Genomic DNA, 21,612 nt, shown 5'->3' on the forward strand with positions numbered 1-21,612 from the left:
TTAGACAGATCTCAAATAATATAACTTTACACCTCAAGGAACTAGAAAAAGAAGAACAAATTAAGCTCAAAGTCAGCAGAAGGAAGGAAATAGTAAGGGTCAGAGGAGACATAAATGAAATAGAGACCATAAAAACAATAGAAAAATCAACAAAACTAAGAGCTGGTTCTTTGAAAAGGTAAACAAGATTGATGAACATTTAGCTAGGCTAAGAAGAAAAGAGATGACTCAAATAAAATTAGAAATGAAATGGTGAGAAATTGAAAATGTTTCTCTTAAGGTCAGGAATAAGGCAAAGATGCCCAGTCTCACCACACCTATTAAATATAGCTCTGGAAGTCCTAGCTAGAGCAATTAGTCAAGATAAAGAAATAAAAGGCATCCAAATCAGAAAGAAAGAAGTGAAACTGTCATTATTTGCTGATGATATGATCCTATATATAGAAAATCCCAAAGAATTGGTCAGAAAACTTGGAATTAGTCAACAATTTCAGTAAAGTGGCAGGATACAAAATCAACATACAGTGTAGCATTGGTGGTATAGTGGTGAGCATAGCTGCCTTCCAAAATCAACATACGAAATCATTGAAGTATCTGAAAAAGAAATGAAACCATCCCATTCACATAGCATCAAAAATAATAAAATACTGAGGAATAAATTTAACTAAGTAAATGAAAGATCTGTATAATGAAAACTACAAAACTTTACTGAAATAAAATGAAGAATACACAAACAAATGGAATGATATCCCATACTTATGGACTGGAAGAATTAATATTGTTAAAATGGACATACTACCCAAAGCCATTCACAGATTCAATGCATTACCCATCAATATGCCAAAGACATTCTTCACAGAAATAGACGAAACAATCCTAAATTTGTGTTGAACCATAAAAGACCCTGAATAGTCAAAGCAATCCAGAGACAAAAGAACAAAGCTGGACGTGTTATACTTCCAGATTTCAAACTATACTTCAAAGCCATAGTAATCAAAACAGTATGGTACTGGCACAAAAATAGACACATCAACCAATGGAACAGAATAGAGAGTCCGGAATTAATCCTCAACATATACAATCAACTAATATTCAACAAGGGAGCCAAGAATACTCAAAGGGAAAGGACAGTCTCTTCCACAAATGGTGCTGGGAAAACTGGAAAAATGCATGCAGAAAAATGAAACTGGACCCCTATATTTCACGCCACTCACAAAAATTCACTCAAAATGAATTTTTTGAATTTTTAAAACCTGATACCATAAAACTCCTAGAAGAAAACATGTGGAAGAATCTCATTGATATTGATCTTGGCAATAATTTTGGGGGTATGATGCCAAAGCACAAACTAAAAGAGAAAAAAAATCAGCAAATGGGACTACATCAAACTCAAAAGCTTCTGCACAGCAAAAGAAACAATTAACAAAATGAAAAGACAATGTAAAGAATGGGAGAAAATTTTTGCAAACCATGTATTGGATAAGGGGTTAATATCCAATATATACAAAGAACTTGGTCACTCAGTAACAAAACAACCAAACAATCCAAATAAAAAATGGGCTGAACTAGACATTTATCAAAGAGGACATCAAAATGGCCAACAGACACATGAAGAGGTGTTCAACATCACTAATCATCAGGGAAGTGCAAATCAAAACCACAATGAGATATCATCACGCACCTGTTAGAATGGCTATCACCAACAAGACAAGAGACAACAGGTGCTTGTAAGGATGTGATGTAAAGGGTACCCTTATACATGGGAATGTAAACTGGTCCAACCAATATGGAAAACAATATGGAGGTTCCTAAAAAAATTAAGAATAGATCTACCATAGGATCCAGCAATTCTATTTTTGGGTATATACCCCCCAAAAATGAAAACAGGATTCAGACGAAATGTATGTACTCCCATGTTTATCGTGGTTTTATTCACAATAGCCAAGATATGGAAACGGCCCAAATACCCATCAACCGATAAATGGATAAAAAAGATATGTACATATTAACAACAGAATATAACTCAGCCATGAGAAAGGAAGATATTCTCTCATTTGCAATAACATGGATGGACCTTGAGCAAATTATGCTGAGATAAGTCAGACAGAGAAAGATAAGAACTGTACAATATCACTTACATGTGGAATCTAAAAAAGTTAAAACTGTAAAAAACAGTAAAATGGTGGTTACTAGGGGATGGTGATGGGTGGGGAATAAGAGTGATGGTGCTTGGGCTTCCCTGGTGGCGCAGTGGTTGAGAATCTGCCTGCCAATGCAGGGGACACAGGTTCGAGCCCTGGTCTGGGAGGATCCCACATGCCGCGGAGCAACTAGGCCCATGAGCCACAAGTACTGAGACTGCGCGTCTGGAGCCTGCGCTCCACAACAAGAGAGGCCGCGATAGTGAGAGGCCCGCACACCACGATGAAGAGTAGCCCCTGCTTGCTGCAACTAGAGAAAGCCCTCACACAGAAATGAAGACCCAACACAGCCAAAATAAATCAATTAATTAATTAATTAAAAAAAAAAGTGATGGTACTTAATGGTATAAACTTGTAACAAGTAGCAAATAAGCCATAGAGATCTAATGCACAGTGTAATATAGACAATAATATTGTACTATAATTAGGTAATATAAGCGTATTATGAGCAATCATACTAAATATATAAATGTATCAAAGTAACATGCTGTGCACCTTAAACTTACAGTGTTACACATAAAATTTATTCAATTAAAAAGAAAAAGAAAAAGAAAAAGAAAAATTAACTTGCAATGGATCATAGACCTAACTGTAAGGACTAAAACCATGACACATCTAGAAGAGGAGCAAATCTTTAGTGATCCCAGGCTTCAAATTTTGATTGGATACCAGAAATGTAGATGAAAAATATCAGAAATATAAGAAGTGGTTTAAAAAGGAAGGAGGTCATTGGAACATATTAGGTATGCAAATTTGTGAATGCTTACATAATTGTGAAGTAAAGAGAATGGACTATAGAGTATTAGACAGGTTCAGTTTTAAATTTCAAGTTGCCACTAGCACTGACTTTTTGCAAGTTGCTTAATCTTTCAAGTTTCTGTTTCCTTAACTGTGATAGTATCAATCTCTTAAAATTGTTGTGAGGATTAAGTAAGAATAAGAATGTAAACAGTTCAATGTCTGATACATGATAATATTCCAATAAATAGGGAGTACTGCTGATACAATACTTATTAGTAACCAGTTAGTTCCATATTTTAAGGACTAGGACATTCAGTGGAATGCCAGGGTTCAGAGGCTACTATATTTTATTTAAAGTATCACCACTTCTTTATAGTGATTTATTTAGTAAAGTTGGCAGCCCAAAGAAAAGTCCTCAAAAGGATGAAGAATCCTTTAAATGCTGTCACCTTTTGCCTGAGTTGATTGAAGGGTAGCAGAATATGCCACCCCAAAATATGCCTCTTTGCAATAAGAATTATTTGGAGAAATAGCAGATACAGAAGAAGCTCTGGAAACAAAGTTGCTTTTTTGTAATGGAAATTTATACTTATAAAGGAAATCTTCCTTTACCAGAAAGAGGAGGACTAAATCACAAGAGAATCTAATCAATGGAGAAGGCACCAATTTAAAGACTTTAATCTGCATAACAAACCTTGCTCTTGTTTACTGTACTTTTCATGGTTACTTCTGCATAACTGGTCTCCCACACACACTTTCTTTTGTCTTTAACTGAAATGGTATTTAAGCCAGAATTCTAAGCTACCTCTGTGAGTTACTAATTTTTCCCTATCTCCCATGTAAACATATTATAAATTTGTTTTTCTCTTATTAATCTGTCTTCTGTACAAGGCCCCAGCCAAGAACTTAGAAGGGTAGTAGAAGGAAAATTATTCTTTACTCCCCTACATGACCCTGACATTGTTGAAGGTGCTGACTTCAGCCTGGCTGACTTTCTTGGTCCTATGCTCTTGACTTCTACTGCACTTAATTTTAAAATTTAATGCCATAGCTTTAAATATAGATCATTGACTGTCCAAATATGGTCCTTCCCATTAAGTCTAACTTCCTGAATCTTCCTTGATAAATGAGTAAACTAATGAATCTCCAAGGAGAACATGTCACAATTTCCAAAGTCTTATCTGGAATTTATGATTATATTATTTTATGTATTCTGAAGTTTTGTTTGTTCCATGTTTTTCACTCTGGGCCATTCTGAGTCCAGGTTGATCTCAGTTCTTATGGTAGGATCAGCATTATAATTGGGAGAGAATCAAAAAATGTTTACTTTTATAAGGATTAAGGGGCCTTCCTAATTTAAAGGGGTGTTTTTTCACATTTAAAGTTCTTGGCTGGTAAGAAAAAGAGTTATCCCTAGTCTGTTATCCACAATCTGTTATAAATTATTGAGTGTTTATTATGTATTTGACAATTTAAGTACATTAATCTTTATAACAATTTTAAGAGAGAGAAATTGTTCTGTTTTACAGTTGAGAAAAGAGGCTGTGCAGAACTAACTGGCTTTAAGACTAGTGAGTACAAAGGAGGCTAATAGGCCTGATTTTGAAGATTTCTGCAGGGTTTGAAACAGATGTGTCTTAAAAAGTCAAGAGTCAGAATTTGAACACAGACCTGACCTAGATTTATCTGTCCCCTTCCAGATATATTTGTGAACACAGTCTCTGGAGTCAGATTGCTTGGCTTCAAATCTCAGCTCCAACAAATTAATAGGTATGTACTTCATAGGATAATATAAAGTGAGGAAAGAGACCCTGTAAAAAGGGTATGAAATGGGGAAAGAAGGCTGCTTACTTTAGTTTTGTTGAGGCTGCTGTTCCCCAAGCAGCCTAGGAGGATACAGGATGATACCCACGGAAAATCAGGGGAGTCAGGGGGTAGGCGGAAACAGATTAAGGATTTTGGTTCCTTCTATCTATATAACTTCTGTGCTAAAGGGGAAAACTGATTAAATAACTCAACTTACTTATCTTACTTATTTAAAGGACAGGCAAGCAATAACTTACCACATGACATAGGTATTTAAAAAAATTCCTCTAAGTAGATATTAGGTTCGTTTAAAGTGCCAATGATCATGTAATATTGCCAAGAAAATCAAGATGAATAAAACATGATCCCTGTTCTTAAAAGGCTCATAGTCTAGCTTAAGTGCTATAAATGAGAAGTCATCAAAACACTGTGTGGAATGATTATTCTGCCTAGAAGGCTGGGGAGTCTAAGAAAGCTTTCACAGGGACTTACCTGGTGGTCCAGTGGGTAGGACTCTGCACTCCCAATGCAGGGGGTCCAGGTTCGATCCCTGGTCGGGGAACTAGATCCCACTTGCACGCCGCAACTAAGAAGTCCGCATGCCACACAACTAAGAGTTGGATGCTGCAAAAAAGAAGTCCACATGCTGCAACTAAGACCTGGTGCAGCCTAAATAAATAAATAATTGATTTAAAAAGAAAGAAAGAAAGAGAGCTTTCACAGAGAAATGCCAGACATCGGCTGACAAAAACTTTGTTGGACAAAAAACTTTATATTAGGATTGGCATGGTGTAAAGAGAAAATATTCCCTCCTCAGTTCTTGCTAACTTAGTCCTCCAAGAGAATAGAAGTATCAGATATAACAAATCTACCATTGGGATCAGGTAGTTAACTATTGTATAATTTAGAGTTAATTGTTTCTTTGTTCACTGTCTCTTGAGGGAAAAGCACTGTCTTTATCAAGAGTTGGTCCAAGTATGTTAAGAGTTAATCCTAAGTAAATGTGAATTAATGTCAATTCCCCATTTCCCCACTCTTAACATTTGTAAGAAGTAGCTGAATGAGATTAATATATATAGCAGAAAGGCTTTTTGGTCTAAATATCAAAGTTTATTGAAATAAAATATAATCTATAATAAAAAATACTAAGGGTGTTACCACTGGTTACAGATTTAAGTATATTAACAAAAATCCAACATTTTAATCCAAGAATGACGCTATCCTTGTGGTACAATAACAAACATGAAATTAAACGTTGAATAATACTGAATAATTCTTTCGGAAATATTTTATATTTTCCCATCTGTGTTCAATATGCCCTTTTTAGGAGTATCCTCCAAAAATGAAACTTCTGAAACTTAAGACTTACTTTTTAAAATCAAATAGTTTTAGCATAATTAGCATATAAAACAATAACTTTCTTTCATAGAAATTCAGTTCAACCCTAAGCTGGGTAGATGCTTTTAGGTATCTTTATCCAAAAAATGTATTTCAATGCTCTTTTCTATCAGTCTCTAGGGTTGCTATTATTCTACAACTAGAATTAAAGCTGGTCATAAAGCAAAACAGATGAATTATTTCAGAAGTAGAAAGGGCATTAAGATAGTAAAGGAAAGGAGGAGAAAAAAAAAATAGGCACTCGTACACAATCTATATATTTAAACTCTTTGAGAACTCTATTTCAATTGGCCATTCTTGGCCTGGCATAGAGATCTATCATAGCAACCTCCTGACCCAAATAGCTGGGCAATAAAGTGGAAGAAGAAAATTTGTTTTTTCTTGTTGTATTTCAAGATCACTTTCTCTGCAGTCATTATACCATTTCACTTGCAGTCCTCCAAATATGTGCCACAAGCCAATTATTCTGCACAATTCAAGGAAAAAAGACTCACATGCACTAACTTTAGGAAATGACTTTCAGGGGACCTCTGAAGTTTCACAAGTGAAGATTATCCCTTTTGCTGATTGTTGGGTAGCAATCATACATCAATCTCTGATCATATTGTCCTACTTGTGATATGTGGATGTGTGAAAACAATAGTTGTCATTTTACTGAGAAGATAGCATTTTAACAAAAACTACTGGAAGCTTTTCAAATCCTCATCTATATACCCTGGAAAAAAATGGTTATTTCATACAACCACGATGTAAAAAACAACAAAAACTGACAAAACTGAGAGACACACAGGACAGATTAAATGCCAATCTTAGTCTTAAAACACATTTCATTAGTTAGAACTGCTCTGCAGGGTATTTCAGTTATAATGCTCATTTGGACAGGTCACTGATTTGGGAATTTAAATAGGTATTTCACTTTCCTGAATTCCTATTAAAGCTGTGCCTACTAGAGCCAAATAAGCCAGGATCACCTTCAGAAGAATTTTGCTTTGTCCACCCTCTAATCTATGAGGCACCCCTGCCTCTCAAGATAGGATATTACAGTTAGGATAGATATAAGGTTTGTAAAGTTAATGGTGACAAATTATTAAGTGATTTGAAGGAATTCTTAGAATTAATATCAGATGAAGTAGAGATATTATAGAATAATACTACAACTTTTTGTTCTTTAAATCTACTGTGGTTTAAAGCTTAGGTTTTATGTTTCTTCCATGGTATTTCAACACCTTATCTGGGATAGTACCATGCCCTAAAAAAAATCTATTATAAGCAGACAAATATAAATCTCGTCCTTTCTCAGCTCAACAGGATAAAGCTAAACTTGAGGCAATAGCTGAAGACTTTTACCCTGTTTTTTGAGTTGAATTTTTTTGAGATCAGAAAAGTGAAATTAGAAACTAGAATCCTTCATGTAAAAATATATATGTCTATCGCAATTAATTAAACTCTAATTTCTAATGGCAGAAACAATGGGATTAAGTAAGACATGCATGAGTTAAAATTTAGACAGATCTTCAGAATCAGTTAAACTTATCAGGGTCCTGCAATTTGTCCCTTAGCCTGTATTATCTCTATATTGCAGTATATTTTGTTCAAGAAGCCTTCAATTATAATTTTAGTTTTAAAGTGTCACTAGAGAAGAGTAACCACAATTTTTTATGTTTTCCCAAGAGCTTTAGAAGTGTTGGACATCAGTAAAAAAGGACACTCAATTACTACAGGACCTAAGAACTCTGGTTCTGGTTAGTTATTTTACTATTTTCGGTCACTTTCTAAAAGAAATTTAACTGTATATTATCAAATAACATTTTACACTTAAAAAACAGAAATAATTTAAATAGCCCTAAAAAGGACAGTACTAAGAGATCTAAATGAATTCCATCCATGCAAAAATGTTTACATATATGTATTAGTAACCTGATCCCATTGTACTTTGTTCCATGAAGAGGCAAAGAGAATCTAAATATTTAGAAATATGAAAGATATCAAAAAAAATAGATTTTTAATGCTTTTATACTCCCAAAATACTCTTGGTTTTGATCCTATAGCCCACAGAACACAAAAGCAACTGTAAAATACTACATTTGAGGAAGAGGGAATTCCCTGGCAGGGGGCACGGGTTCGATCCCTGGACAGGGAACTAAGATCCCACATGCTGTGCAGCACAGCAAAAAAAAAAAAAAAAATTGGGGGAAGAGATGGTGCCATGCTCAAAGACAAGATAATTTTACAAACTTTGACAGCATTAAAAAAACAAAAAACAAAAAACTGGCTTTAGAAATATTGTCATTGGGGGAAAAAATCTACACATTCAAGAACAAAAGATGTGTGTAATACTTATGATTATTTCAATAATACCCTGTGCTTATACTATGTCCTTTATTCCAAGGTGCAAAGCACTAAAAATGAGCATCCTTTAGATATTTAGAGTAAATTGAGGCATGGTAAATTTGCCGAAGGCAAGATAAAAGCCAGGTTTTTAGACAAAATGATTCAGAATTTCACATTTCCCATACCTTAAAATACAAATTATATGCCATCTTTAATGCCTCCATCTTATTTTATCAAACATTAGTAAATGTATTATTATAGTTTAAGTTGTATGCCCAAATATTCTGTGATAGGTAAAAGCCATAAGCTTTCCATCATGTTTTAAAATAACTCCATTGAATAGGAAAGTTAAGTGAAATACAATCAATTTGCTTTTTGCTTTTTTTAAAAAAAATTTTAAATAAATGAGATTGTTTTAGGACAGTTCTAGAAATTCTTGCCTTGATTTTTCTCCAGCAGAATTTTACAAATATCTGCTTTATATGCCAACATTAATATGATAGTTCTTTCCTTAAATATATATTTTACTTCTAGTCCTCTTTCCTCTCAAGATCTTCTGTCTCTTAGTGAACTGAGTTGGTGATTCATTAAAAACAAAGTGTTAAGGTTTTGTGAAAGTACAAAATGGTTAATGTTGGGTTCAGTCAACTAATCTCTGACAGTAACTTGCTTAATTAAGCTGAGATCAAGAAGTATGAGGAAGAATTCAAAACATAAGTAGTCAAATACTAGAAATTTTAGACAAAAAATATATACATATATTCCAAAGACTAATCCTAACCTTAAATCTATGTCTCATTCAACTACTAACTTCACATCTTGAAACATGAAATAAGTTACTTTACCTATGCACATTGAAACAGCATATTATAGGAAGCAGCCAATTCCAATTTTAGCTGCCTCAAACAGCTTGGTGATGATGATTCTTAAATCTGAGACTCCTTTGAGAATCTATTAGAAGTCATGGATCCTTGCTTCAGAAACACACACACACACACACACACATATACACGATGCATTTTTTAGTGTTGATAACATATTATAAATCACAGCGTTGTTGATTCAATGGGATTAACATGAAGAAAATTTTCATACTGTTAACAAAGACTGGTCACTAACCTTAAGGAAAAGTCTTTGAAGTATCAGACAGTTCAATGACCATATCCATTCATTCATCTGCTTCTTTTGCTAGCTCTGGTTGCAAAAGAGGTGACTGGTTGATGCAAATGTGTCTCTAATCTAGCCTATAAATCTTAAAAACAAAAATGTTTAAGTTCTAATTTCTACTAGCAGTGCACATGTAACAGTTTTCAAGCATTACAAAATACTGTGAAGGAAAGACTTTAATATACCACTATCAAATTCCAGTGTACCTAAACCAACAATGAAATGTCTGAATATGCAATTTGTTGACTTGAGCAAAATAAAGACATAATAGCTCTAAATTCTTTATAACTTTCAAGGATGGGAAAACAGTATCTCTCAGAAGTTTTTTTTTTTTTTTTTTAAATAGAATGGAACATTTAATTTTTCCCCCACAGTATTCAAAGTAAACATTTTATCATTATTACTCTTGGTATATCAAACTGAATTCCAGGAATGTAAGAAAGCCTGACTGGGAAATATTACATAGAAAAAGGTTGAATTAACAAACACATTACATTTCTTAGTTATTTCTTATAAGTATACACTGACATTTACTTATCTGATAGCAGCACTGCTGGTTTTGAGTGATTTTTTTTTTTTCTTCTAATGGGACTGCAGAATGGCAGTGTTATCTTTGGAACAAATTAAGACAGTAACAATTAACAGAAGAATACCTTCTACACATATATTTTTCAAGGGCAATAAATAGTTAAGTATATAATTATGGAAAAATATGCCTCAAATATGTTTTTTAAAATTTCTCAGGATTTATTGTTTTGCTTCTTAATAAAATATAATGCACTGTCACTACTATCTGTTCTGGGAAAACCAAACCCTGAGGTTTGAGTTTCCTCCTTTAACCAACAGAGTGATATCAAGAATAAACTTGGCCTAAAAATCAACTTGTCTGAGCCAATAGAGAATTCTGTAGTACATTTGATTACTTTAGCAATATACACATATTCTGGGTTATTATCAAGAGACTCACCAAATATTTTGTATGAAAGTTTTATACCCCAAACAGGTTCTCTGATGACTTATCATGCTAGCGTATGAAATTTGAAGGGATAACAAATGGTATAACATAAACAGACATGCAGTATAGAAGGATGTAAAAGATACAGCTTGACCCTGGATATTTCCCTTAGAATAATTTCTTCCATAAATAAGACTTTACTTTTTACATATAGATTTATCTTATATCTGGTCCTGGATCACGGAGAATGTTAAGGACATAGCTTAAGAAATCAAGACCACATTTTTTTTGTAGTCTTTTGTCACCCCAGACCACAAAAAGCATTCTCCAAGTGGATGCTCAGGTTAGATTAAGATGCTCTTGAACAAACAAATTTACTGAGGCTTAGAATGTAAATCACGTAACTACTTGCAGCAGCAATAGTCTTTTCAAAAATGACTAAAACAAACTTTTAAATATAAAGCATATAAAAAGGACTATTAAGGATAGTTTTCCAAACTATAGAAATACAGGAAAATATGTGTTGCCTCATAATAAAGTTCAATAAATATTCTTTCTGAATCCTAGAAACACTATAAGATGTTATAGGTTTATTTGGTTCTCATAAGTTAGAATAATCTGATTGCTTCTACATAAATTCCTCCAAATTCTTATCCTCAAACAGATTTTTACTAATGCTTTTCCACTAGACTCAGAGATTATCTAACATCCTTTCAAAAATGTGCTTTTTTGTTGGTTTTAATAAGTATACTTAATTTTCTAGAAAATAAACATGATTTAAAATTTAAGGTTCAAGGTAATTCTAGAAAAAGGTAGACACTGAACTATCTCCTTTTCTATTTCTACATCTCCATATTTACAAGGCCTAGCATCCACATGGTTTCCTCTTTATACTCACTTATCACACTATCAATAAATAGTAACTGTGGTCCAAGTAACCTATATTAAAGATTTCAAAATTCCTCAAATTTTATAACACTACAAAGTTATTAAGATTTGATTTTGATGAGTATTGGTGTTATGTAATTTTTTTTATTGGAAAAGAAATACAAATCTTTTTTTTTCTATCTAAATTAAATCCAAGCTCCATTATCAGTTCTCAAGATATATCTAAAATGTACATTCCTAAAGAAAGGTAAAGCTGTTCAAGGGCTGAACTAGTCCAATATACAATTGAGGGTTATTTATTCTTGTTATTTTTGTCTTTTCTTTTTCTTTTTAAATCTATATTAAACCCCTGGTTTCTCATGGATTAGATCATAATTTCACATTGTAAAAATTAATTTCAGAAATTATTGTGCTAATATTTAGATTTGAGGAAGGAATCAGACAAAATCAATTACCTCTATTCATTGTTAGAACAGAAGATGAAATAGCTTACTAACTGATATGAGTTATGAATGTCACTATGACACAAATTTGCTGTGATTTGCTTATTTGGCTACAAGTGCATTATTTTTCATGAATGACAACACACAGCATTTTCAACTTGTAACATGAAACTCCAGCTCGTAAAGAGTGTACTGTGTGACTTGAAAAAGTCTGATTGTAACTAAGTAACAACCTTTCCCCTGAAAAACATGAACAAAATCCATTGGGAAATCAGGCACAGACGGTATTTATCGGTTTTTCTTCCTTTCCTCCTATGGTTTTGTTTCTGAAGACATACAGATGGTTCCAACAAGATCCACACTTGTTACAAAATGACACAGCTATTTTTTTCCTTTTCTTTTTCTTTATCTTTTTCTCGAGGTTCCTTTCGTTTACGTTCACTATTCCCAGATTGTCTGCCACTCGATGGAGAGGCTTGTGCTGGCTGGCTTTGCTTTAAGAAAAATAAACAGGAAAAAATTACCACAATTTGTCCAAGATGCTTAAGCATAGTTATCTAGAAAGAAAAACTACAGGAGTGAAAGGAATTATTAATGGAAAAAGGCTATTGGTGTATAGACTTGTTATGTGATATGGTATCTGAATAACTGCCTCTATCATTCAGAATAGATATAATTAATGTATCCATTATTCTAAGTAAATGGAACTTCAAACAATAAATAACATATAGCATTATATTGCCTGAAGACTCAAATTCAAGATAACTTATGTTAAAGTTCAGGAAATGTTAAAGAAAGTGACACCTTTTGGCAAGCTACAATAGTTCTCCAAGATCTCGTTAAATACTATAATAAACAGATTTTAAAAGCAGGGGAAGAAACCCCTGAGGACTCAGAGTGTGAAATGTGTATTCTGTGAAATGAGAGAACTTTTTTAGTGAAAAGCTAATCATAACATGGTAGGTTTTAAATTTTAAGCTTGGAGTAGTCAATATTTCTAGAAATAGAAATGTTATACCTATTTTAATAGAGACCTCTATATTTAAAGTTTCATCAGAACTTAAAGGGCATCAAGCTTTCTTGAATACCCAAATCAAAGGAATAGTTCTAGCATGGTACAAACATAAAAGAAGGGAAATATTTTTTTCATTTAATGAAATGAGATTTAAGAAATAGAAACCCCCTTAGTTACATTTTCAGTGCTTATAACATTTAGCTGGGGAAAGTGGAAAGGTGCTAACCTTTGTTGAATACTTAGCACATGTCAAACATTGGATTAAATGCTAACATTATTTATTCTTAACCACAAACCTAAGGGTTAAGTATTATCTTCTTTTTTCCAGATAGGGAAAATGAAGCTAAGAGACGTAGAGGACTTTGTCCATGTTGCACCTAGTAAGGGGAGACAGAAGCAGAAAATGCAAATCCACATTTATCTGGCTCCAAAGTCTACATTCTTTCCAGCAGTACCTCATACTGCCTTCTAAGTGATAGGAAAGATTTGTTCAAATTGGTTTATATTGTTTGAAGCTATTAAGAACTTAATAAATTTGGAAAATCTTCCCATCAGAACCTCAGAAAAAGTAAATTTAACTAAATTAGAAATATATTAAGATAATCACAAACTTAGGACAATGTCATAAAATCCATGGATGCTAAAAATGCTAACAGAGTCAATACCTAACTTAAAAGTTTTTATCTCAGCACAAATTTCTTTATTGCTAAAGTGATCATTATATTTAAGAATCAGAACACTAGTTTTTACCTGGGCCTGTGTAGAAGCAGAAGCAGCAGCTGCTGCTGCTTGTTCCTGTTCCTGGTAATATTGAGAAGCTCGTCTATCCTCTTCTTCTTGGAGTTTCTTTGCTAGTTCCAAATCACTGATTCCTTCAGGTATTTGTTCCCAATTGATCTCTTGGCTCTGCTGTTCTTGTTGTAGAGATAATGCCATAAGATAGTCCTAAGAAATTAAATGATAACCATTTTTAGCTATGAGATTTTATCCAAGAACTAACATGTGTGAATATAGGGGTTATATCTACAAACCTATGAGAGTGGCTTTTAAAAAACATACCAGAGGGTAAATGTAAAAATAGAAGTTTTCTATTTATTTCTGTTTGGGAGGTATGAAATTATTTCAGTGATGTTGCCATTGTTACAAATATTTTAAATATTCATTTGGAATTCTTTCTAGAAGCAGTACATAAGGCATTCAGAAAAGCTTAAAAAAAAAAACCACATGTCTGTAGAAAATTGTTACAAAGGAAAAAAGCATAAATAAGAAAGTTAAGATTACCATAATATCATTACACAGAGCCAACTACTGTTAACAATTAATATATAATTGTTATATATTAATCATTTTTTTCTATATTCACATACAAACACAAACACATCGCCCATCTCCCAACCCCTGAAACTATCATAATCTGCTTTCTTTTCCATTTAATGCCATGAAAGTCTTCTGTTTAAAAAAAAGCCATAAGAACGTCCCAAGATTATTTATTAAATATTCTTCCAAAAGATGATTTTTAAAGCCAACATAGCTGTCCATCATACAATCATATTCAGTTACTTAACTATGCCCTTCTCCTCCTACACACACACCCAGATTATTTCCTATGAGAGAAAGTGATGCATCTTTGGTCAAAAGTTATATTATCTAACATAACATCCACTTTTATTAAGAATTAGTGCTGAATGAAACTTGACTACTCTTGTGCACCTCCCCCAATCTACCCTCGAAATAAGAGAATTTTAAATAACCACAGAGGATATGTAAAAGGTTGTTGCCTGTGAAGACCTTGTACTATCTAGCATGATTATCTTACTGACATCAAGAATTTGTCCTTCAAATTTTTCTCCTCAATTCTTCAAACTCTGCTCTTTGCCAAGTCCCTTCCTTGCTACTTTTAAAGACAATATCATACATATATTCTCAACACCCTACGACTAGATTACTGTGGCAATCTATTGCTTTACTTCATTCCTGTGCCACTATTTTTTACATACAGTGGTTAGAAAACTCCTGTATATTTCTCTTAAGTAACACTTAAAAAACCATGCCCCTGTATATCTTCTGAAGGAAAATGAGTATGTTGATTATTATGGCTGTTTGTCAAAGGAGAGCCAAGAGTCCTAGAAAGATCAGCATTTGTTTGGATCGAGTATGCTTTTGTCCATTCATAGCTTGCTATTCAAATTACCATTATAGAACTTAACATATAACATTAGTTGGTCAAATACCTGTCCCCCCCAACTAGACTGCAGAATCTTTGAGGACAGGACTGAATGATTTATCTTTGTGTCCCCAGGACATAGTTATAGTGCTCAATACAATTGCTCAATGAATAATGGTTAAATGAACACAGTCTCTATGCACTTAAATTGTTATCAGCGAAACATGTGCCAACTGTTTAACATAAACATATTTCTGCCTCAGTTGAGGAAAACATCACATCACTGTTATACTTCTAGTAATAAACACACTTGTGGCTCTAAGCCTACCAACCAATAGCAGGCAAAAATCTCGTCTGTCTCAGTTCTAAATAAGAATTCTGCTCAGTAGTGCAGCTCCTGCTGTAAGTGTCTGTTCCTCCTTACCTTGGACTCTAAGGCTTAGAACACCCCCCTACTCTTTATCCAGTGTATGCTATCTTCAAGACTCTTTCTTTTCTACTTTTTCTGACTAATCAAAATAGATCTCAAATATGTACTTGTCTCTTCATCTCTACCACCAAGGCTAAGCCATCATCACCTCTTGCTTGGACTGCTAGTCTGCTTACAACCGTGTCCTTCCTATGCATTTGCCACATAGCAGGTTTTTAAAAAGGTATCATAGTGCTCACTTTGGCAGCATAAATACTAAAATTGGAACGATACAGAGAAGATTAGCACGGCTCCTATGCAAGGATGACACGCAAATTTGTGAAGCATTCCATATTTTTTTACAGAAGTAGAAATATACTGTTATACACATGAAACATATAATGTTATAAACTAATGTTACCTCAATTTTAAAAAAGGTAAAGTAGATCATGTCACTTCCATGTTTAATACTTGGCATACCTTCCCTACTACAATTAGAATAAAATTTAAACTCTTTACCATGACCTTCACAGTTCAATATAATCTGGCCTTCTGAACCAAAGTGTACAATTAATGTAAATGTAGAATAATAACTTACCTATTTAGGAAGTGTCAGGAAAATTTCACAAGTATATTAATGAACAAATCTTTAGTTCAAAAATTTGGATAACTAAATTCACATTTGAAAGGAATGAACACTTTAAACAATATGAAGAAGATAAAACAACAAATTTACCTGATCTATCTGATCTTGTTGTCCTCTGTATACAGTTTCAGGATCAGAAGGAGGTCGCAGATGAAATTCTGAGTCACAGAAATTTCCATCGCCATCAACATTGTGTAGGCTTTCCCAAACAACTTTTTCTTCAGTGAGAAACCCCTGGTCTGTTACCAACAAATACAGTAGACCCTTAATAAGAAATAAGAAAAAGGACTGTTAAATTGATCAAAGCTAGTTAATATTTAAGAGAAATTGTATAATCTTTTTAAAACATATAATTATTCCTACTAGTTAGATCTGCACAACATACTAAATAGTTGACCAAGTAGATATCTTATTTGCTCACTGAATTATATCTACTTGGCTTTGAATATAGTTTATAAAAGGTACACTACAGTATGATGAGAAATAGGAGTTCTTGGCATGTTCAACTAATTCATAACTTATAAATAGCCCTTGGGGTTTTTTAATCTCATTTCACAAAATAGAAAAATACTATACAAGTTCCTAAAAAATACATCAGATGGGCTTCCCTGGTGGCGCAGTGGTTGAGAATCTGCCTGCTAATGCAGGGGACGTGGGTTCGAGCCCTGGTCTGGGAGGATCCCACGTGCCGCGGAGCAACTGGGCCCGTGAGCCACGGCTGCTGAGCCTGCGCGTCTGGAGCCTGTGCTCCGCAATGAAAGGCAACGATAGAGGCCCGCGCACCGTGATGAGGAGTGGCCCCCACTTGCCGCAGCTGGAGGAAGCCCTCGCACAGAAACGAAGACCCAACACAGCCAAAAATAAATAAATAAATAATAATTAAAAAAAAAATACATCAGATAACAAATAAGACAGAGTCACAATAAAATTATATCATATTGCCTGTTTTTTAAAAAAATTAAGCACATATGACTAATCCATTTCATATCAATTTTTCCTTCTCTGCACCATTAGCTGCTCTTAATCTGTACACCAACAGTACTTTGTACTTTTTCTATAATAGCATTAAATCACACTGTACAATGATTATGTTTTCCTCCTCGTTCCCCAGACTGTATTTTTTAATCTATCTCTGGGCCTACTGTAGGCTGTATCATAAAGTTGGAGCCTAATATTTATTGAATTAATCAATGAAGTCATAATGTATTTACAGTCATTACCATAGAATTTAGCATTGATCTCTAATTGCTCATATGCATTAGTTTTAACTCCAATCATATGTAAAGTGTCCCTAGTATACCATATAACGTTTGTAAGCCATTTTTATTTCAGATTTGCCAAGGACAAGACTTTCATTTACTTGTTCAGAGTTCCCACTGGTTAATATAGTGTTTATTATTGCACAAGAATCATACTTTTCAAGTTCTCACTTATACAGAATCTTAATAATAAGAAGAAATTCCTTTAAAGAATTTGGTGGTGAGGGTAGAGAATTACTGAATAAATTCTGAAGCTTTAAAAAAAACTAAGTAGTTGTTATTTTTGAACATTTACTGTGTCCAGCACTATGGGACACAGCTCCTCCTAAAGTACAAAGTCTTTCCTGTTGTCTAGTAGCAGTTACATTCAAGAATCAGCTGTAGGTACTGATTAATTTACAAGGTCACTGAAATTACTATTGCAACATGAAAAGGATTCATAAAGAAACACATTTTGGTATAAAGTTTAAAGACATTGTTTTAAGCAAATATTAAGTCCAGGCTCATGTTTTGTTTTGTTTTTTAAATCAGGTATGTTCCAATTTATCAAATATTGAATGCCTACCATATGCTTAGCACTATGCTAAGTGCTTGAGGATTCATCTCATGGGTAGTAATGATCCCACCTTACTCTGGTATTAGTGCCCCTTTTATGTGACTTCATAGAATCCTGGACTTAACAGTGTTATAGTACTTTATACATTGAGTTGCAGTTGTCTGTTTACTTAATCATCTCTCTTAATACATTTTAAGCTCCTTGAGGACCAGAGCCATGTTTTATTCACCCATGCAGTCTCATTACCTAACATATTTTTAATACCCAGTTAGGGTCTACCTTGTTCTGGGATAATTTAAGAGAAAAACTAATTTTCCACTGAATAGATCTGACCCTTCTCTTTATACTTATCACAATGCGTTTCAACATATTATATAATATCTAAGTTTTACAGTTTATTTTGTATAGATCATATATTAGATTGGCTGTTTGTTGGAAAGGAACTATAATCTTATCAATAATTTTCCTCCAAATGACACTTTAGGATAGGTAAATTCTGGGAGCGTTTCTATTGAAAGCTACTATCATCCATAGCACATGAATATTTAAAAGTTTTAACTAAAAGTATCCATTTCTTGGTATAGGTGACCTGTCTTCTCATGGACCATCAGCCTCAATTTCTTCCTCTTTTAGATCTTGACATTTATCAAAAAAAGCCTGTAACTGGTCCACTGTCAACAATGCTGGTTATTACTTAAAATAACAAAGCATGTGTCAGTATAGTACTTAATACTTTAGGCCCATTTGTTCCTGAGAGTCTACAATTAAATCACCATCAAGAATATTTCTTGGGGATTCCCTGGAGGTCCAGTGTTTAGGACCTGGCGCTTTCACTGCTGTGGCCCAGGTTCAATCCCTGGTTGGGGAACTAAGATCCTGCAAGCCGCATGGCGCGGCCAAAAAGGAAAAAAAAAAAAAAAAGAATATTTCTTGCTTTTGTATCCCAGCACTTCTGTTAATATTATCTAGACAAAGCTTTCTTTTCTAAGCCTTAAATCTTCTGCCTAATCTCACTCACCAGTCTTTAAAATATTAACTTCACAAAAAAATACAGAATGCATATATTAAATTAATAAATTGTTTATTAATGTATAAAATGTATGTTTATTATTACATAAAAACAAATGACATTAGATAGTTTTTATAATTTTTTTTTAAATGGGCAATTAAATCACAAAAGAAGACTGAACGAAAACCTGTTCTATCTAAAATACTCTGATAATTCTATATAGAGTATATACGTTACTTTTATTAACAATATACATAATACTATCACATTTTGTAAATTGGTAAAATAGAAGAAAACCTGATTATGTAATACAAAAGTTAAGTAATTCCAGCCTTTAAAATACAGAGGAAAGCACTGCCTGAATATTTCTGTTTAACTAGCTTGGATTTGAATTATTTAAAGTCTTTGGACCTTAGTTTTCTTTTCTTATAAAGTGATACAGAAGCAGTGAGACGAGAGGATTTCTAAGGAATTTTATAAATTGAAAGATGAACTTTACTCCTACTTAACAAACATCAGTCTCACCTACGAGTAACTTTCTTACCCACCCAGAGAGGCAAAGCTGTTGAGGGTGTGAAGTTAAAAGTCAGACTGGAGCTGTTTACAAGTTGTGTGGTCTTGGGCAAGTTACTCAGGGCTTTAAGCCTGTTCTCTCAGATGTAAAGTGGGAAGTTGTGAAAATTAAATGAGATAATGAACGTAAAATCCTTAGTATAATTCAGGGCACATGAACAGCCCCTAAATCTATCTCGGTTTCTGTATCTATCTCCTTTTCCTGCCTCTTATTTAAAAGGAAAAGGTGGATCTCTCTGCCTGTACTGTGGAATCACTTTTCTTACTCTGTTACCACATTTCTTTCCCCTTCCCACCTCTAAAAAAATTTTTTAAAAGAAAGTGACAATTCGGAAATTCCCTGGTGGTCCATTGGTTAGGACTCCACGCTTCCATTGCAGGGGGCATGGGTTTGATCCCTGGTCGGGGAACTAAGATCCTACAAAGCGCATGGCACGGCCAAAAAAAAAAAGAAAAAGAAAGTGACAATTTTTGATGTATCGACTACCTTTTAAAAATATCTAAATTAAGTGAATTTTTACTTAAGTGTAGCCTTCTGTGGAAAAAAAAAATTCCCACCATAGTCTTAGTCAAAGAGAAAAGTGAATGGACAAACTTATTTTATTTCTTTAATATGGCTTTAGTACTTATCTTGAACTGTATCTCCTTCTAAACTACTCTCACTTCTAATCCCTAAATGTAAAGTAAAAAAGCAAACTAATAAAAGCCAACCTTAAACACCTTGGATTCGAATATACTCCAGTGAGTTGTCAATAATTTAAAACCAAGAGGTAGAGGAAACAGTCAAGACATGGATATAAAAGTTGATATGGGAAAGGGATGATCAAGGGGGAGCCACGATGGGGAAAGAACTAGGCAGATGTCGTTATTTAACCAAAGATCTAGAAGCTAGGTGATCTAGACAGAGGCCAAGCAATCAGTAGTTTATTTTACTAAGGAGCAAGCAGGGGGTCTTCCCTGGTGGTGCGGTGGTTGGAAGTCTGCCTGCCAGTGCAGAGAACGCGGGTTCGATCCTGGGTCTGGGAGGATCCCACGTGCTGCGAAGCGACTGGACTGGACCCGTGTGCCACAACTGCTGGGCCTGTGCTCTAGGGCCCTTAGGCCACAATTGCTGAGCCTGTGGGCCACGGCTACTGAGGCTCGCATGCCTGGAGCCTGTGCTCTGCGGTGGGAGAGGCCACCGTGGTGAGGGGCCCGCGTGCCGTGGCGAGGGCTGGCCCCCGCTTGCCGTGGCTGTCGAGTGCCCGCGTGCAGCAGCAGGGATCCAACGCAGCCAAAAATAAACAAATAAATTTAAAAATTTATTTAAAAAAAAAGAGCAAGCAGGAAGTATTAGAGAAGCAGAGGAGGATCATTAAAATAAAAATGAATAACTAGATCTTGGATATAGAATTATATATATAAGAATCCCGAAGCAGAACAGACCAAAATGGGTCTGTTTCTAGGAAAGTGGGGATTTATTTACAGCCCATTTTTATACTTTCAAATTTCCTGTCTGGTTAAAAAGTCATCTCACTATTTAGAACCACAAGAATGGCCCTGAAAGCATCTGCACTCTCACTAGCTTCTCCTCCTGCTACTTTCAGATCCTAATCTTAGTTATGCTGATGAAAAGCACAGATCTTCGTAGGATCATGTACTCAATGTGGATTTGCCAAAATGATCTGCCCAGTTTAACTGTATGACATTAGATGGAATTACATAGAGCAAGGTAACATACGAGATAGAAATTAGGGGTATATGTATTTTTGCCAATGGGCAGGTGAGGGAAGAATAGTTTAATCAAGGGTTCATGGAGAGTGCTATTACAACGAATAACTAACAAGAGCTGGACTTGATTGCTTTGCTAGTAATGGAAGAGGTACTTGTCCAGAGTTTAGGAATGGTAAACCACAAAACTAGAAATAAGAGGAGTTTCCAAAAACAGGAAGTCAACTAGTATCTGTTGTCAGAGAAAATGTCATGAGAGGCTGTGCAATCAAAACCATAGATCCATACACAGTTGGGAAGTGTGAAGTTGACTGGTAAATTATTATAATAATTAAGAATAG

General features: G+C 34.3%; 1 protein-coding gene and 1 non-coding gene across 3 annotated transcripts in view; one reads left to right on the top strand and one right to left on the bottom strand.

The window, feature by feature from the left end:
- Positions 1-227: 227 nt before the first annotated feature.
- MINDY2 (MINDY lysine 48 deubiquitinase 2) overlaps positions 228-21,612 on the bottom strand; it is an 86,255-nt gene continuing 64,870 nt past the window's right edge. Inside the window, exons 7-11 of one of the 2 annotated variants that reach the window (XR_009007659.1) lie at positions 16,255-16,428; positions 13,696-13,890; positions 9,597-12,424; positions 5,241-5,372; positions 228-594 (exon numbers count right to left, since the gene is read on the bottom strand). Coding sequence is in view for 1 of the 2 variants with exons in the window: in XM_007166108.2 (XP_007166170.2) it covers positions 12,296-12,424; positions 13,696-13,890; positions 16,255-16,428 (498 nt within the window). In the remaining variant the exon portion in view is untranslated. Of the gene's footprint in view, positions 595-5,240; positions 5,373-5,852; positions 12,425-13,695; positions 13,891-16,254; positions 16,429-21,612 lie in introns of those variants that run through there. The other variant, XM_007166108.2, reaches the window with a different exon arrangement.
- On the top strand, positions 15,771-15,877 carry LOC114238385 (U6 spliceosomal RNA). The gene has a single exon (XR_003623776.1). It is a non-coding gene; the product is annotated as a U6 spliceosomal RNA (small nuclear RNA).

The sequence above is a fragment of the Balaenoptera acutorostrata genome, chromosome 3 (genome assembly GCF_949987535.1).
Source record: "Balaenoptera acutorostrata chromosome 3, mBalAcu1.1, whole genome shotgun sequence".
Taxonomy (NCBI): domain Eukaryota; kingdom Metazoa; phylum Chordata; class Mammalia; order Artiodactyla; family Balaenopteridae; genus Balaenoptera; species Balaenoptera acutorostrata.